This window comes from Platalea leucorodia (assembly GCF_965183815.1).
Source record: "Platalea leucorodia genome assembly, chromosome: 11".
NCBI classification, from domain to species: Eukaryota; Metazoa; Chordata; class Aves; order Pelecaniformes; family Threskiornithidae; genus Platalea; species Platalea leucorodia.
In genome coordinates this window covers 4336617-4355034 of record NC_138833.1, presented here as the reverse complement: position 1 = coordinate 4355034, position 18418 = coordinate 4336617, and the positions used below count along the sequence as shown (strand labels likewise).

The following is an 18418-nucleotide window of genomic DNA, read 5'->3' as shown; positions in this document are numbered from 1 at the left end:
TGGCCACAGTAAGTAAATTATGTAATCCAAACATGTTTTGGAAAACAGAAGCATTTTCCGATTAAAAAAGATCTTAAAAGTGACTCAATGCCAGAAAACCCGTACCTTTCTGTTAGGCTTCTTCCTTACAAATAAATAGATAGATAGATAGATAAGTAAATAGACAAATAAATAATTAAATAAGAGACTTGCAAGGTTTTTCAGCAAAGTAGCCTACGCACCCTTGCGACCCTAGACAGGTTCATAATGAGGACCTCGTTAAGCCCCTATCTAGATTTGACACGTGACGGGAAGGACAAATACGGGTGAATTTGCCAGCGCTACCCTGGAGGAGGCAGAGCGCTACTTGAACAGCTCTAAGAGGAGAAAACCGCTCCGGACACTCTCTCCTCTCTCTGCTCTGGAATCCTGTTTTATTTACGTGAGTAATGCACACTGACGTCTCATTTAAAATGAAGATTTGTAAGCCTCAACAAGACAGGGACACATCTGCCTCTTCTAGGAATAAACCAACTAAAGGGCATTAATCTAAAATTGAAAGAAAATATTAAGTATAATCTTTCATTTTTCTCTTTCTGAACTATGGTATGGAATTCGCATTGTGGCAGATAATAAGACAAAACAGGACAAATGGGAATCCCTTTGGAGTCAGTGGCAATGCTCTTCTTGACATCCATGAAATGAAGACTTGGCCTAAGGCCTTTGAATCTGATTGTGAGATACAATTGCAATAAGAATGGCTGAACAGTGGAAGAGCACTGAAATATGTTAAATCTGTTGCCTCGTGGGGAAGAATGGAAGACAGAAAATGATAGTTGCATTTCAGTGACACACCGAAGCAACTATATTTTAACAAGATGAATAAATGGATGGAAAAGGAAGGAGATTCAGCTGTCCAGAAAAGGATCTCATTTAGGCAAAAAATTGTATTTTTAGCCACCCTACTGCCTTTCGAGAGAATAGCTTGCATCTTCAGTACTACTCCAGAACTACTTGCTTATGTTAACAGAGCAACGTTGGTAATGGAGCAGCAAATGACTTCAACATTTTGCTGCAAATAAACTCGGTTGAGTCTCAAATGAAAAGAGAGACTGGGAGGAGAGGCAATTTCTTGAACTTTCAATGACCTTGTATTTTATGTGAAACTTGGGGTTCTCTAACTAGCTGAATCTTCAACGTTGATTCCCATAGTACAGTTTTCAGCTTTGTCTAATGAGAAAACTTAAGTTTATCGGTTCCTTTGTATACACAGTCACAATTGCAGGAAGGTGCATGTCGAAGCACACAGCACGCATCCCTCCCTCCCTCTCCTTTCCTGCACACTCCTGCGGTCTCCCCTGTGACAGCATTAATAAACATACAGGTCACAGGACACGTTCCTGGCCAGATGTGTAGTGAACCAGACACATAAAGAGCAGTGCGGCTTAAGGCAAAGGCAGAACTGCACTCTGAGATACTAAGCGATTAACGCTACGTTCAGGCTTGAGTTCTGTTGTAGCTCTTGTGACTGACAATTTGATGGGAATGACAATGACTCTGTCCTTACAGCGCATATTGGAAAGGACCCCATGCCACCTCAAAGAAACCTGAAACTCAAAATATAATCAAGCAAACCGAAATAGCAAAAATCACAAAGGCATGAGAGAGACAGGAGGGTACTGCGGTGCCACGCAGCCTGTGGGTAACTCGCAGCCTGCGCCTGCTGCGCCGTGCACAAAACGCAGGGCGGCCGAACCAACGGGTTTGTCCGTTCGGTTTTTCAGGTATCCCTTGCAAGGACGTGGAGACACACCTGAAGAGGCGTTGAACATCACCTAAGCTCCCTTACAGAAAAACTTTACAGAAGCGTAATAAGGACGAGACTATTAGAGCGCAGGAATAACAGTCAGATTGAAGTACTGAGCTAAGGGTCAGAAGACAAGAGATTCGTTTCTGCCTTTATCATCAAACTCCCATGTGAAAATGTGTGGGTCAAATGGACTGTGGTTGTTTGGACCTTGAACTACACAGATTTTCAAACTCTCTACACTCCCACAAGAAGCAATGAGCAGTAACGTCTCTAGCCTCTGGAAAAAAACAACTTCAACCTGCAAGCGTTGAGAACGTCTGAAGAGTTCTCCCCTTAATCTTCCTAGCTTTCAGCTAGACCAGTTTTCTTTCAGGTGCGACTATGGTAAACCAGAAACCGTGCACCATGCATGGTAATGCTGATTAATATTAAATGTCTGCTGTATGGCATATTTATTCTACGTATTCCTTGACTTTGATGAACTACTATTTGCCTACTATTATTTAGCTACTATTATTTTAACTACTATTATTTAAGTTTTAGAATTCTGCAATTTTAAATTGATAGGAACCGCTGAAAGGGCTCACTGGTCATTCTCCCCCTGTCTGCCTATCTGTTTTACAAGTGCAGAATATTGTCTTGGATAAGTAAGTAAACATCTTATTCCGGTATTTCTAATAATGTTTCCCAAACTCATGTCTTGTTTTGAAGAAAATCTGATGATACGACTATTTTCAAATTTTCCTTCAAAGCCTGTAAACACGGCAAACCTAAGCAGTTCATCTTTTAGTTTCTTACACTGCATCTTAACACAAGTTTAGTGGGGTTTGTTGTACAGTTAAATGCCAAATAATATAATTTGGCAATGAGATTCTGCTCTTTACAATTCAGTAACAGTTATAAAGCAAGTTCCAGTTTTCTGAAATTGAATCAGCTCCAACTCTTTTAAAATATTTCTGTAAGCACTGATCACGTGTGAAACTAGCAGAGGAGTTACAGGTTAAAACCAGCAGATGATAGTCAGATGTAGTTAATATCATGTAATCAAAACCAAATATACCTGTTCCTCGGTTTGGGACTTACACTCAATTTCTACACCTTGAAATTTTATATAAAATTAAAGCACTCATCTTAATGACAATTTTACCCTAAAAGCAGCCGTTCAAATAAACCAAACGCTTCTTTGCAGTTTTAGGAAATACCATGAGTAAAACATTTATTAATCAGCAAACAACAGATGCGCTCCTTAGATTAATTGTTGGCCAAAGAAAAGTGAAGAAGTCTCAAAGCTGTGTGTGATGTTTGACTTTTAATGATGAGCAGAAGTAAGCGAAAAAGAATCTATGTGACTTATTAAAGACATTGTAATGAAAGGTGTAAAAAACGACTTCAAATGAAGGATAGATTAAGCAATATCATTCCGATGGCACCACTTCTCAGAACTCCTTTCAGCCCAGCATAGCCTAATACACCACGGAAGGCTCTACAAAATGAGATAAACTAAAGCCTTCTTTAAAGGTAAACACGGAACACAAATGCTGTATTTGATAGGGATATGCCTGATAAAGGAGAGGGAGAAGTGAACTGGCATCTCAGAGCCCTACCATATACGACTGTTCAGCACACCTCACTCAGTCCTTTGAAGTCTGGCACACAAACTGTGCAATATGACAGCAAGCTACAACCGTTTACGCAGGTTGTGTACATGAGAGCGTGACCCTGGCCTCCAGCACAGAGCAGAAAAATACTGCTAAATGTCCTGCTCAATCAGCCGCTACGCTTGCGCACGCAGGGCCAGTACGCTGGTTTGCAATTCACGTGCGCCAAGGGCCCACAGGAAGAAGTTCTGGTCCGCTGGGCCATGCTCTCCACCGTGGCCTTCAGCGGGACGCGGAGCGGGACTGAGCCTGCCTGCTCGCTCCCGACGCAGGCGTCGTGGGTCACCACCTCTCTCCACAAGGCCACAGCTCGCCCCGTCTCATTTGTTTCAAAAGAAATGTAACAACAACACTTGACAACAATGACAGCCGAAGTCCTTCTGAAGGAAAATGACTCGCGAAGAAAGCGCGTATAACCCTCTGTTCTTTGGGGACTGGGAATTGAAAGACTTTTGCTCACCTCCCTCATTATCCTTGTTATCGGCGCAGGCGGTTTCCATGGCGACGTTGCATCCGGGCCCCCTCCAGCCGGTCTGGCAGACACACTGCCAGCTGTTCTGACCCAGCGTGCATCTCCCATTGCCATTGCACAAATCAGGGCAGCCATCTGGTTGGAGAAACGGAGAAGGTAAGTACAAGACACACTCGTTCGCACTGCCGCTCAGACTTCTGACAAGATTACTGTGCAGACAAAAAGGCTGGCTCCTGCCGGTGGGACAAACGCTCTCCTGGCCCAGAGCCGCAGCCCTGGGGTGGAGAAGGAGGGTAAAGAAAGAGGCTACCTCAGAGGAACGGGGATTCAACTCAAGCCAAAAGGCAGGAGGAGTCCTACCATCAGCCAGAATACAAGTTTTAAGAACCCTGTAAAGGTTCAGATCTTGAGTTGATAGAAATTACAGTCTGCTGGCAGAAGATCACAGCCTCTTATTTTCCCCACTGGATGCGTGTGTGTACACATACATGAGGGAGACTGTCTTCTTCAACAAGCGCGTCAATGTTCAGAGTGCCTTTTATATCGTGCATTGCATACTTCTCCAGAGCTTCTCTAAACACAAGGCTTAAATAAGTAGTTTTGAAAATATTTTCCTTCTTTAACAGTCATTTTAAAAGACCTACTTATTTAACACTGTTTACTTATATTATGATGTAACATTTCAAGCTTTCTGAACGACGTGTTAGAAGATATATCCCACAAAAGAAGCATGTTTTGAATTGACTATGGATATGAACGTGACTTACTGTATAGGAAGAGCTGAATTAATAAAAATATTAATTAGCTAAGGTGCTTATATGTTCTAACAAAATGTCCATAGGTAACAGAATACCTCGACTGCTTTTTCCTGAAACGAAACGAGTCTCAGGAGGCACCACTGTATCTTACTGAATATTCATTATGAGAAAGGGCAAGAAAACCAAATTCCAGCCTTGGTATATACAATCAAATCCATCAACGCCCAATCCACACAAGCACGTGTATTTGCCCGTGGAGGTGAGAAGACCTGAGAGTCCGGCAGCAGAGCTCTCACAGCACCCTTTCATTAGCCTGAGCAGGAGGAGAAGGTCGTGTTGCCATACTGACAATAGATGTTGGATCCCAATCATTCACAAGCTCTCTCGTTTGAGCTGGAAATACAGTCTAATCCTGCCATCTCTACAACCACCAGAGAACATGGAATGGTTAATCTCCTTGCTGTTGGTCTTGGGCAGAAAATTTAACCTCAAAACAGCTCACAAAGCTTCGCGCTCTCTCATCTTCCCCCCCACCAGCAGTGGTGGGTCACTGTCAGCATCAAGATCTGCAGGGACCTGCTGCAGCCCTCGCAGCTCTCACCCACTGCCTGGGCTCGTCCTTTGCATTTGCCACCGTGACCCCGAGCTGTGACTATTAATGAGGTACTCCACCCCCTTCCCCAGGCATTTTCAGAGCACCAAGGAACTAATGGGCACCCTACCAGAGGCTGGGAACTCCTTTCACCAGCTGTGAGTGAGGCAGGCAGCAGTGGGAAATATCCTGAAAGCAAATAAATGTATTTTCTTTGTCTGAGCAGCACCACTTCAGATGAGCAGCACCGGAGAAAGACTAAGATGACGGTATGTCACCTTTGTGCCCCTTGGCCTCTGCAGGTGACCGGGAACAGGAGCAACTGTCAAACCAGCACAGCGCTCATGCCAGAGCCGAAAGGCTGAACAGCCTTCCAGAAATCACTAATTTAGACTGCCTGTGTGTTTCTACAAACCTGTTCAGAAAGCCACCGCTCTGGGTCCGTGTCTGTTCCTGCCCCTCCCAGCTGCCTCTGCTGTAGCCCGGCGGTGTTAGAGAGGAGGCCCGCCGACCCCATACTGGTTTTCACACTGCTGCAGGAGTTTCCCGTGCGGGGAAGCGAGCTGCCTTCTATCCCTGCTACTCGCACAACTGGTATCACAACATGTAAGCATTCACTGTTACTCTTCCTCACTGGGTTGTTACTCGATACATTCAAAGTGAGTAATTAAATTTTAACAGGACTAAGTAGTCCACAGCCACATTATTTTTATGTAATGCTGAAAGTTTCCTTTACTATTTCTTTTTTAAAAATGAATGCTAGGCCTGTGGAAAGTGCTGGACTGAGACCTCAGCTGTCCCACAGAAAAAGTTCTTTACAGACGACAGCGACCCAAGTTTCGGTGCCTTGTCCTACCAAGGTGCCTGAACCTGCACCATTTCTAGCAGTGGCCCAGCAGCTCGATCTGCACCAAAGCTCTGCGGAGTGAGATACCACACCTCCGTGAGCAGGGCCAAGACCATGCAGTTCATATTAGACAGAAAGCTATCAGCAGCTAGAAACAAGTCCTAGAAGTTTTATTTCAATGCTGTTGTGTCTTAAAAAAAATGCAGTGCCCCTTTCACTTAAATGTAAGGTTAATTTGGCATTACATATCTTAGACATAAAAAACTGCACTTACTTTTGCAGCACAGGTAATATATTTTCAAAGCATTTTATCTATTTCTTTCATTTGTCAGGTTGTTTGAATGACAAAATGATAATGTTTGAAGGAAGGTATTGTACTGTAGGACAAATTATTTGTTTTAAACGAAAAACAAACAGTAATTGTGAATATACACACACGGGTGGCTTTATACTGAGGCACTGAAGAGAATTAAATCACTAAAGCAGTTTGCTTTGTAGCATATGAGCAAGATGAAAACATGAACAGTAGGGAGCTAGCAAAATCACTGAAAAGTTTTATGTGCAGCTGGGGATTAATGGACATGACTTTGCGTTTAGCTTAAAGGGAGAAGCAAGCATCACCGGTACAGACATGATGTTGCTAGGAAACACTATGCTACCTCTATAGAGTTTATTTAACTGTGGCCTTCCAAAGACAGACTTTGTGTTTCAGTAACATAAATATCAGAAGGAAGGGAAAAAAACAGCAGTAGCCTACAATAAGATCCAAGTACTTTGACAATAATGTCTTCCTTAGAAGATCTTAAATTAATGCTGTATTAACTTTTAAAACAGCATCAAGTAATGGACAATTATTTAGATACTTTGCATGGTTATGTGTGTTTCCGTACATGCGTGTGTGCATATACGCATGTTTGTTTATGACCGTCTTTCTTCAAGCAAATATTTACATAGCATTATAGTCTGTTAGACCAAAACTTGTTCTAACAGCCTGTTGACCAGCTGGACAACACAGCTCCATTATGATCGACTAATAGCAAGTCGTCTTCTAAAAAAGTTTATATTTAGGCAGTGCACTGAGTATCTCCATTTAAATCTCCCTACGTGCGCACATGCGCAATGACTAGTACCGATGAACGTCTGCACGCACAGCATTTGCACATGGCGAATGGGCCTTGATGCGCTTCAGCGGGTTTTGACAGCGGACAAGGTCACAAGTGCCCAACCGAGGAGCCTGCGGAGTCTCAGCAAATGCTCAGCGCTCGCAGCCGGACGTACGGTCTTCGCTGGAAAGGCACACTGCACGAAGCACACCCTAACACTCCGTGCACTGATAAAGCTTGCTTTCATTCCGCAGTCCTGGCTCACACCGAGCAGTGTATTACCTCCTGGCTGTCTTACGAATTCACTCGCAGAGTAAGGCAGTCAAAGAGAGAGTAAGGTAGTCACAGAGGGAAGGGCTATCAACATCTAACCTTCAGAAGTAATCCGCCGTGGCATGAAGCTCTCAGTCACAGCACAGAAAAGGGCCCTTCACGCTAAGCAGACAGGTTGCTATTCCTGGTGTGTAGAGAAATTCTACTCATCTTTTCTATTACAGTATGCTTAATGGAAAATGTCAAAAAGCTAGGTTAAAAAAGAAGAAAGTGCTTGTTTAAAGTGCTAGATTGACAACCTATTTATTCACAGAACAGGCAGAGTATGGGCAGTTCAAGTGTCTCACACTTTCCCAGCGATGCCTCTGCACAGGCTGCTGCTGCTAGAGGTGAAACACTAATGCAGCCTCCCTTCTCTTCCAGTCTCCGCCTTGCCTGCGGGACCGGTAACTGGGAGCTTTCACACAGGTACCTGTGCCTTTACGATTAGAACAGCAAGAAAGATGTCGGTACTTTCTGCCATGCAGCATCAGGAATCTGTGACTGGCACCGTGAGGGACCAGCGGAGTAACAGAAAGTTTCAAAATCAAAACACTAAAATTCACTCCTCTCCATACCACAGACAGACGAAATGCCCAGCATTCCTGTAAAGTGAATGCTGGAAGGCAGCGGCAAAGGAAAACGAGAAAATAAAGGCATTATATCTCTGTATCTAACAGAGAAAGATGTAAACTGGGGTTTTGTACAGACGAGATCCCAAAACACTTTTCAGCATTCATATGGACAGTGCTTGTTTCTAAGAAAGTGATAGTGCTGGATATATTTACAAGAGAATACTCGCAGGTTTTAGCTACAATGAAGTTATTCTGAGACTAAATTGTAAGGTGATTAATTCATTTTTTTAACCCAGCAAATTAATTTCCCGTATCTAGGCAGTATATCAAAAATTCTAATCCAGCTTTGGGTAAATCCTGCACAGAGCTCCTTTTCATTCCACTGATACTCACAGACTCCAGGTGTACAAATACACAGGTACCCAGCTACCCAGGCATATATAGATTTTCCTTTGCATGAACTACTTTAAAACTCCAAAACAAACATTTTAAATAAATCAAAATATAAAGACGCACTGTCCAATTAATTTGTGGTTTCAGTCTAAACCTTAATAATCATCAGAACTCCCAGTTACGGTGGGGCCAATCACTCTGAAAAAGAAGGAGGGGAAAGGGCAGCCAGGGAAAAAGAAGTTAGAGAAATCCTGTTCTTTTTAAAGTTTTCAAACTTTGAAGGAATAGGTAGCCTCTTAGTATAATTAAAGGAAAAAGGGGAATAGGAGAGAGAGGGGAAAAATGTAAAACCTCTCTAGGTGATATCTTGTAACCACTTAGAGAAGCGGACGACGTTTTTAGCCTCTGCTCAGTTTGTACGTGGAAAATGAGAGGTAAATCAAGAGGTTACATCTTCTGAGCCTGTCTGATCCAAAGCTGCCTGTCAGCCACCTATCCTCCAAACTCCTCCGAACAATATATTCCAGCGGGCAGGATGGGTTGCCAGCACCTCTCCCCATTTAGCGCCCATGTAGTATCTGGAACGTAGCCTCTCCCGTTTCCCTTTCCACCTAGCCCCATTTTACACATCCTCATCCGAAGCCTGCTGGCAGGCAGTGGAGCCTTTTCATTGACTTGAACTGAGACTGGACCCGGTGGTCCGATGGTGAAGATGCCCTGCGGTAGAGAGGGCGCTGTACGGCACAGAGTTTTCTTGCTCACAGGACACACATGGGTTTTAAGGGGAACATTTAAATTACATTTAAATCCTCCTCATTACAGCTGTTAAATACCGAACTGTAGCAAATAAAAGTAGTCTGGGATATGATGGTACCTACAGAACATAGAGAAATGACATAGAAGCAGTAACGGTAATAGCCTGTTTAATTTGGATTTTAGAGGATAACCGCTGTTTTCCTATTTTCTGTTCATTCCTTCAGTGAGCTGCTGGTATGCCTACGGCTATCTAGCAAATAATAAATGAGGTACATAGAATGAGGTACCTAGCAACATTGAAAATAAAATTATGCTTTTTATTTTGCTATTGTTATTTTTAATCTTTCCATTCCAAAGCCTACAGGGCTTAGTTAAAGCCAAAGAAAGAGCATACAAATAAAAATGACACATAGTATTATGGTAGGCACACACAAGTTATTTTCTACAGAGTAATATTTCAACTAAAATAAACTCAGGTCCAAACCATGTAACTAAACATCCGTCAATGCAATACAGTGTTGGCTGAGCGAGAGGTGGGGCCCCTTGGAGTCAGTCTGGACAGTTCCAGAACAGGCTAGAGAGCCACGCAGAAGCACTAGCTCAGGTCTTCGAAGCAGGATAGTCACAATTGTCAAATTGTTAAGAAGTAACCCAGCTTTCAGGGTAATAAAAGGCCTGATTTCACTGCTCAAGTACCACAGGAGTGCTGCTTGCGGCCCCAGAGAGCGCTCACACCGAGCAGCACCTTCTCCGTGGCACTGAAGCGTTTGTCGCCAAGATGCTCTGACCGGCTTCCTTGCTTCTTTTTTTTTCCCTTTTTATTTTTTAGAGAAAACTTTTTTTTTTAACATTACCCGATACTCTAAGTAGTTATTTAAGCTAGATATCAAACAAAGGAATGTATGGAATAAATAACTATTTGCAGATGTGTTGGGGGAGATGAATACCTGCCACTAAAGAATGGGCCAGCTACAATTCTATTTATTGAACAGGTTGGAAAAAATGGAAAGGCCGAGAAGTAAGCTTCAAGAATCCAGAATCCTGATTTCCTCCACTCTAATGCTTTCCGCGCAGGCAGACAATTGTGAACGTTAAGTAAGGTTCCTTAAATTGCCTGGGATATGTAAGCCATAACAGAATTTCCTTCTAAATTCTATTTACTACGTTATCTATGCAATTTCTGTCTTTCACATGTAAAGGTAGGAACTCAGAGAACATCCAGCTTTCCAAACGAAATAGGAAAATACGAGAAAAACGTGTGTGACTGTTTAGAAGTAAACCCCTCACAAAGGGGGACTGCTAGTATTAAAAAGGAAATCTCAAGAAAAGTCACTTGCATCTTGCTGAAGAAAAAAAAAACCTATAAAAAAGATACAGGCACACACAAAAGGAAGACAGAGGAAAGCTCATGTTGCAATATAGGTCACAAAAACTGGAGATTGAAAAAAACCCCCCACGGGTGTCAGAGCATCACACCTTGTCAACAAGGGGCTGTTCCCAGCAGTGCATCCCGTTTTATCCAACTTCACCTGAAGCGACCCAAGCAGATGGGCTCCCGTTACCTTCTCGGAGGGAGCCACCCTTGGGGTCTCCCTCTTGTGCACAACCAACAGAGTTTCCCAACTATCACCAGCTTTCGGTGTGACCCCCCTGCAAGCTGCCAACAGCTGGGCAGGGAAAAGAGGGTGACTGTGCTACACTGTCCTGAGACTTGAGGAAAGCAAACAGAGCAATAATCAAAAAATCCATGTCTGCTCAGAAGGCTGAGTATACACAAAGAGCTTCAGCTGAGCCCAAGGATTTGGGCTATTTATACATATAAAAGACAGTTTCAAGAAGGAAGGGAGGCTGCATTGATGGGAAGTTTAGTCACAAGACTGAGAAGCTTCTGCAATGCTAAGAGACCAAGTGCTCTGCTGTAGCCAGGAGGCCAGATCCAGTCCTGCAAACGTGGGGTGTCCATGGGATCCCGTCTCCACACAGCTCCCACAGCATCCGCAGGCGGGGGTAAGGGATGGCGCGAGCACGGTGCGCAGGCAGCGTGCTGTCCGCACGCCCCAATATTGCCAGCCTTAACACAGAAGACGCATCACGTCCTGCGCAGAAACCAGCTCTGTGCACGGTGGCTTTATCGATGCTCAGGTGATGATCATTTCAGATGTGTACCAGCATAAGCAAAGTAGTTATACGACACATACGGACATAAGTAAAGACACTGCTGCAGCCCAAAAGCTACAGCGTATCACGTAGTTTCTTCCATACGCTAAGCAGATTATTTGCCGGGATTTTGAGCAAGAGCTAAAATTTGACCCTAGCACCACATTCAAGTTACACAGTGTATGCTTTTCAAACAAGACTCATATTCAACTCATATTCATATACCCAATAAAAAGATACATAAAAGATGCAGTAAAATTTGTATTTAAGATAGCTCCGTCTTTCAAATTAATCTTACTGTAACAAAATCCATTTAGAATATAATTCCAGGTGAAACTGCATTCATAAAACCAGTACCACAACCATAATCTTTATTGTATTAATGTTTCTGATACGGGATACGAGGACCGGCATCATCCTTTGTAATATGTAATATCGTTTCTGAGAAAGAAGCCTTCTCAGGTTGGATTTATCTCTAAAATAACGTCTATATAAATAGTTTAGTGGCAGTGTCATGATAGAGCGACCTATCAGACAGGACGTGTAAATTCAGTCAATTGAAGAGTAACAAGCAAAACATTGACCTCATATTTAAAAGAATATATAACCTAATTAAAACGCAATAACTAAAATCCCTACATTAATCACAGTGTTATGGCAGGGATTTTAAGTAATTCGTTCATAAAAATTAGGATTCACACAGTAATTGCTACTCAACCTCCTTGCACACAACGCAATTTGCTTTTTTATTATCTAGAATATGTGGCAGCCATAGCTTTTAAAAAATATGCATTTGAACTTTTTTGAATAGACGTTTCGGTAAAGTGTTGGTATACTTTTAGACATACCACAAAGCTTCAAGAATCTCATATATGCTGATGCACAAAGCTCTGCCACATTTCCGTACTCCTTACCCATTCTATCCTCTTCGGGTCATAGGGAGAGACAAAGGGGAAAAAATACAATGTAATTCTTATGTTGAGTGGTATCTGTATCTGGTAAAAGGAAACTTGATATTGTGCTGTCAGATCCCAGACACTAGATTTCAAAAGCTCAGTTTCGTTTGGCTAACTGAAATTTATAAAATTCAACACAAATGACCTAATTTTTCCATATTTCAGACAGAAAAAAAACACAAAGCCATAATTCTGCAATTGTTAACAGCTAAGACGATGTATGAGCTCAGGATCATGCCCAGTTTACTGAAGCACCTGTAGTATGCTCTTCCGACTTTGGAGGAAAGCCTGACATCATGTGGTTTTCAAGATTTTCCTGGGTTCATGTTCCTCTATGCAGTTTTCATACAAAGGATGCTGCTCCTCCATCCCGCGCTCCCAGGCAGCCTAAGCTTGCCAGCGGAGATGGCATGCTGCCATCCGTATCTAACTTGAACCCAATTTAACGGCATTGTGAATGCAGCCTGTATAAAACCAGAGGCAAGCCCTATCCTTCACCTGCTCAGATACGAACTTTTAAAATCCCTGTATACATCAAGATGCCACAAAGGCAGGACCTAATTTCAAATATTTACTATCCAAGACCCCGCTGATATAAAAAGTGGAAGATCAGGCTTGAAGAGGGCAGGATCGCTTGACGCTACCAAGGCTTTGCCTGGTAGTGGAGAGTACTCCCAGATCTCTCCCGTCACTGACAACCCTCCAGTGAGGCAGATGTACTTTTTCTCTATGAATGCCCCGATGGGTCAGCAGAGGAGACTACATTGTCACTGGCTAGCTCTTCTCAAGACACAAATGCCACCCAGCATTTCTCCTACTTCAAATTTTAAAGGAAAAATCACAGTCTGAGCTTTCTGAGCTTTACTGCTCAGAAAATATTTTTAAGCAACATTATTTGTTGTAACAAAGTTTCAGTGCGGAGGCAGGGAATGTAAATGCCAAACCAAATTAAATCAGACATTTTCTGGCAAGCTAAATATATAGATACATTAAATACAACCACATTAAAGTAATTCTTCAGGACTTATGTAGACCTAAAACCATCCTACAAACAAGATAGTTGTAATAAAGCGCAAAACATTGTCCTCTGCTGTGCTCACACATTTACATCTGAATCTAGGTCTCTAAATCAGGTTTGGTAACAATAAAATTATTTCTAGCATTCTGCAGACAACGATGGCCTAACACAAAATGATAACAAGGCAAGCTTTCAAACTCCGGTCTCTTCAGAAGCAACGCACAGACAGAAACGGGGAGAACAACAAAACCACCCACAGGTATGCCGTGCGGAACGTGAAGGCTGACGCTACAGGCAAGGCCTTGGCACTAGCCCTGTCAAACACAAGGTGTACTGCCAACATTGAAAAGTTTGTCTGCCTGAGGAAAACTGACACGCTGCAACGTAAAATGAGCCGTTGAACTGGAGTGGGTAGGCTTCCTGGGATCGCATCCTCCTCCCTCACTGAGAGGCTCACTCTTCATCCCTCTCGGTTGCAAGAGCTGAGGGCCAGGACACGAGCTGGTCCACACTGGCAAAATTCAGCCAAATTCACTTCAAAATCAAATACATGGATTTCAATCGGCTACTGTACCGCCTCAAGGTTCACGGCCGTCTGCTGTGCCTGGGCCCTTCATATAACAGTTAAAATTAACCTACTGGTCGTTCTTCAGAAAAGCATGGATTTTCTCTGGTTTCTATGCATTAACTGACTACCAAGCATGGTGAAAACCCTTGGATTATAAACTGCTGCTGGCGGTTTTACAGCCCGTCCTCCCTCCTGAAAGGGCCCTGGATAACTAATGCTTCTCCTGTCTGAAAGGCAACGAGTCACTTAGAAACGGAGATTCCCTTTCATCGGACTGGCACGAGCCTGAGCACTCCACAAAGAAGCAACCCTTGGATGCATCCGTTCATATCACTGTATGAAATATCCACATAGCCAAACATCACTAGCATCAAATTTTCCATTTCCATACATTTTTATAAAGTCCTACTAAAACTAAACTACCATTCTAGACCTAATGCCGTTTTGGATTTTTGGGGAAGACACAGTTCTCAATTCAGTCATTTACTTCAGAATACTTCTATTCCCTTCACAAATCCTCCAGACAGGGCATACAGGAGCCGGGCTACCAACCGCTCCCGAGGGACTGCCAGACTCCATTCCACACCTCCCGTACAGCCCATTCAGCAACACAATACATACGGGCGTAAGCCAAATTCAGCTAAGGGAATACTGAAGCATTTCTTCTTAACAAGAACAGGTACATCAAATGTTATTTTAGTTCTCTCACCAATGGCTTACTAAAGAAATTCAAAATCAAGTTCAAGGCCTTACTTCTTATCTGGTAGGCTCAGGATATTTAAGAGCCTGCCTAAGGTACAGGGATGGAAATGGGGGTCAAGAGCTCTGCTAAGCTGACAAAAGCTAATCTTATCTGTGTAGGAGGTGGAGATTTTAATAAGCCAATTCAAGACTGTGGAATGAATTCCTTCACTCTATAAATAAGAACTTACTTATATATTAAAAAAAAAAATAATCACATATTATCCACTTTTTCTCCAAATACAAATTGCATTTCTTTGACCGTAACTCCTTTAATAGACAACTAGCTTTACAAAGCAGAGGAGTTTAAGTCAACCAAGATGCTCTGGTAAGCTAAGCCAGCATTGACAGTGACGAAACAGAACTGTTTCCCTTACGCCAGTACTACTTAACAGTAGTTTACACCGGTATTTCTAATCCTATTTGAATTCAGAGATGCGAGGGAATGGGATGTGCGCACACACAAGTAGGGCACTGCAGGGAGAACAAGCCGATATTGTATACTTACGTTGCTCCACGTGCTACGGAGGATGCTGAGCTAGGGCGCTGAGTAACAGCCCATCCGAGGTGCAGTAAAGAGGGTGGTAGGAAGTCTGCCTTAAAAACGATGGGCCTGAGCCTGACGTCCGACCTCACAGCTAACCCTGCTTGGAGGAGGAGGCTGGACTAGATGGCCTCCTGACATCCCTTCCAACCTGAATTAGCTACGAACCCTTCAGGATTAGAGCTTTATAATTCGTAATTCTCAGGGCAGGGAATCCCAGTTTTCTCAGGCATTATTACAAAATAATTACTTGCTATTAATCAGATATTGATGTCTGCATAGAATTTATAATTTAGCAATTAACGTTGAGGTATGCAAATGCAGATCCTCTGTAAGTGTGCAGGTTATCACTATCAGAAGAATAAATATGAGCCTTAGCATAAGTATGCATTTTCCTCCATTACTGCATAACAGATTAGTATGCTTTAGGAGCAAATATCCCTTAATTTGGTACAGAACTTTGGAACCCCTTCAGGATGAAAAGTGCTATATAGACAGATGTATTATATTTTGCAGCTGATCTTCTTAAAGTATTAATCACGTGGATTCCAATAAGTGGCTGCGCACTGCATGGTTTCAGACTAACGGATTCCAATCATTTCAGCTGTCTCAAAGGAAAATCAAAAGAAAGCACTGAAGAAAAAAAAAAAGAAGTTTTTAAGAAATATTGTGGGATAGTTCAGAATGAAAAAAAGCCTTGATAACACACACTGCGTGCTTCTCGCACCCCTTCTGCCTTGCAGGAATCCTAAGTCTTCATGACAGCAAAATATGGTTAAGTAGTGACCAAAAAAAAGGATATTTGAATATTAAAATAAATATATCTCACATGTTTGTTAGAGCTAGAATTTATGGAGTTTAAATATATACAAATGTAACGGATGAAATAATGCCCACAACATAAGAGCAGTATTCTGCCACACAGGCAACATACGTAAAACAAGATACATAACCAATGCATTCTGAGTTATGGGAGTATTTGTGTGTGCCGAGTTGTCTGGCAGATGTAGGATAGGAGATGAATCTTTCACTACATAAAATACATTTTATAAACACGCCTTTAATTCTAAAGTGCTAGACATCCATTCTGCATCCCTTTTCAGTATACAGAAGCCTCATGAATATCATGCAATTTTCCAATTTTTATATCTACCAACTGCACAAATAACTAATAAAAGCTACAGAAATAAAAATGTTGTTTTCACAAACAAACAGTTTTTAATCCTGCATGCACAGACAAAGCGTAGGAAAGCTCTCTTTTTGCTCCTTCTTTATCTGCCTAAGTGGTGAAGGAAGAAACCTCATAATCCTTCAAACATAGCCAGTTGCCTTGATATTTAAATACTAAATAAATCTGGGAAACCGATTTTGATCTACTAAGGAGATCACCTTCACCATTTCACCCCCAAGAAAGCCAAGGGTATTTAATCTGCACTTGGAAGAAATTTGAAAGAGAAAAGACTCTTTAAGCTCTGCTTGCTTTATATTAAAAATATTTACTATCTGGCAACTGATAGCTCTGCTCCTCCCCCAGCCTCACTAGAAGTGACCTTAATTCTCCGGAACAAATACTTCAGTCCTTCTGCTTACGGACAGAGCACTTCTTTCCCATTTCTCTGCTGAAGCCAGCAGAAGCACCAACCAGGCTTTTAACTTGGTTGCCTCGCATCTATATTTGACCGAGTTGTTAAGCCACGCGGGGAGAGGCAGGATGTTATGGGCTATAATGGGACCGCTCGCTAGGAGCACTTCTCTCGGGAGGCGAAACACAGTACCTGAGCGAGCTGGAGATGCAGCCAAGAAACCCAGAGATCGGCTGCAATACGATTGTATGATCAATACATTGGATTAATCCACTTTAGTCACCGATTCATGTCAGGTGAAGAGGTGCACAACTACGCGCTGTCATGATATTGGCTTCAGTTTCAAAAAAAAACCAGGGAAAAGCAGATTTAACATTATTAAAAACAAAGACCACTCAAGAGGAATTTCCAATAACAAAAAAAACCCAAAACAACAACAAAAAAATCTGTGCGTGGGACATCTAAAGGACAATTTGCTACAGTTCTGTGCAATTTGCTCTTTCTTTGCAACATTGAAAATACAGCATGAGTAGCTAATAGTATTTCTAAACATATCAAATAGATGTCAAGGAAATGTTACTTTTCTGTTTCCTATCCAGGTTATTAATTAGCATTATTTACCCTCAGTGTTCAAATGCAATTGTAACTTTGGTTACCGTCCTCTGCCCGTTTCCCATAATTTCAGTTGGGTACAGTATAATTTTTCATTTCTTATCCATAGTTGAACTGTTGCCGCATTCGAAGGAACACATTAGAAACAGATATTAATTAGGCTTTCCTTCAGACAATAACCATTTGTTCAAATGGTTTTCCGCCGGAAAACCCAAAATAACCAGAAAAAAAAAACCCAAACAACTCACTAAAAAAATAAATACCAAGCAGCATAGACCAGCCTCTTCCACTGCACAGCAATACTCCACCAGCTCAGAGCAGAAAGCGAGCAGTCCTGCCCTAACCTAAGCTGCAGAGGACCTCCAGAGTACCCGACTCTATGGTCCCTGCCTCGCTAACAAAACAACACCTCGCAACGCCAAAACGCTAGCTGAGGGTCTCTCACCTGGGGATTGATGCACTTTGTCTCTATTGAGTTTATGAGATCTCCACGGGTCTTAATCAAGCAAAGTGAACTTTGGAATGGCTTTAGGTTTCCGAGTAAATACGTACGTGGGAATATGTTTAATCAGGCATAGTGCATATCCAATTTACTGTAATAACTTCTGTAAGCGGTTAGGAAGTTCTTGCAAAAATCCTTCTTAACTGGGTATCGCTCACTGGACAAACCAGCCCGCAGTTTAATGACGTCGCCTTTCTCCCCAAGGTGCAAATCGGTTCACTGAAGACATTTCAGTGCATTTTCCAGCGAGCGTGCCTGCTTCTCCTTCTGAATGAAACAACTTACTGATTTTAATTATTTCCTAAGCTGGAACGAAGTTACCCAGCTCAAGCAAGGGCTCAGTAGCAGTTGCCCTATGAAACCTTATCTTTAATAAACCTGTAATTTTTAGTCATAGAACAAAAAAAATAGAAGCAACGCTGAAAAGAAGCGACATCTTCCTTTTCACTTCACTGTCATTTGTTCACATTTGAATGACATCT

At 42.3% G+C, this 18418-nt stretch overlaps 1 protein-coding gene across 6 annotated transcripts in view; it reads right to left on the bottom strand.

Moving 5' to 3' along the window:
• The window catches only part of TENM2 (teneurin transmembrane protein 2), a gene marked incomplete at its 5' end in the record, with an annotated part of 535531 nt that overhangs the window by 49224 nt on the left and 467889 nt on the right, over positions 1 to 18418 (bottom strand). For all 6 annotated transcript variants that reach the window (XM_082323887.1, XM_082323888.1, XM_082323889.1 and 3 more), the window contains one exon: positions 3908 to 4054. In XM_082323887.1, coding sequence (XP_082180013.1) covers positions 3908 to 4054 — 147 coding nt within the window. The remainder of the gene's footprint in view (positions 1 to 3907; positions 4055 to 18418) is intronic.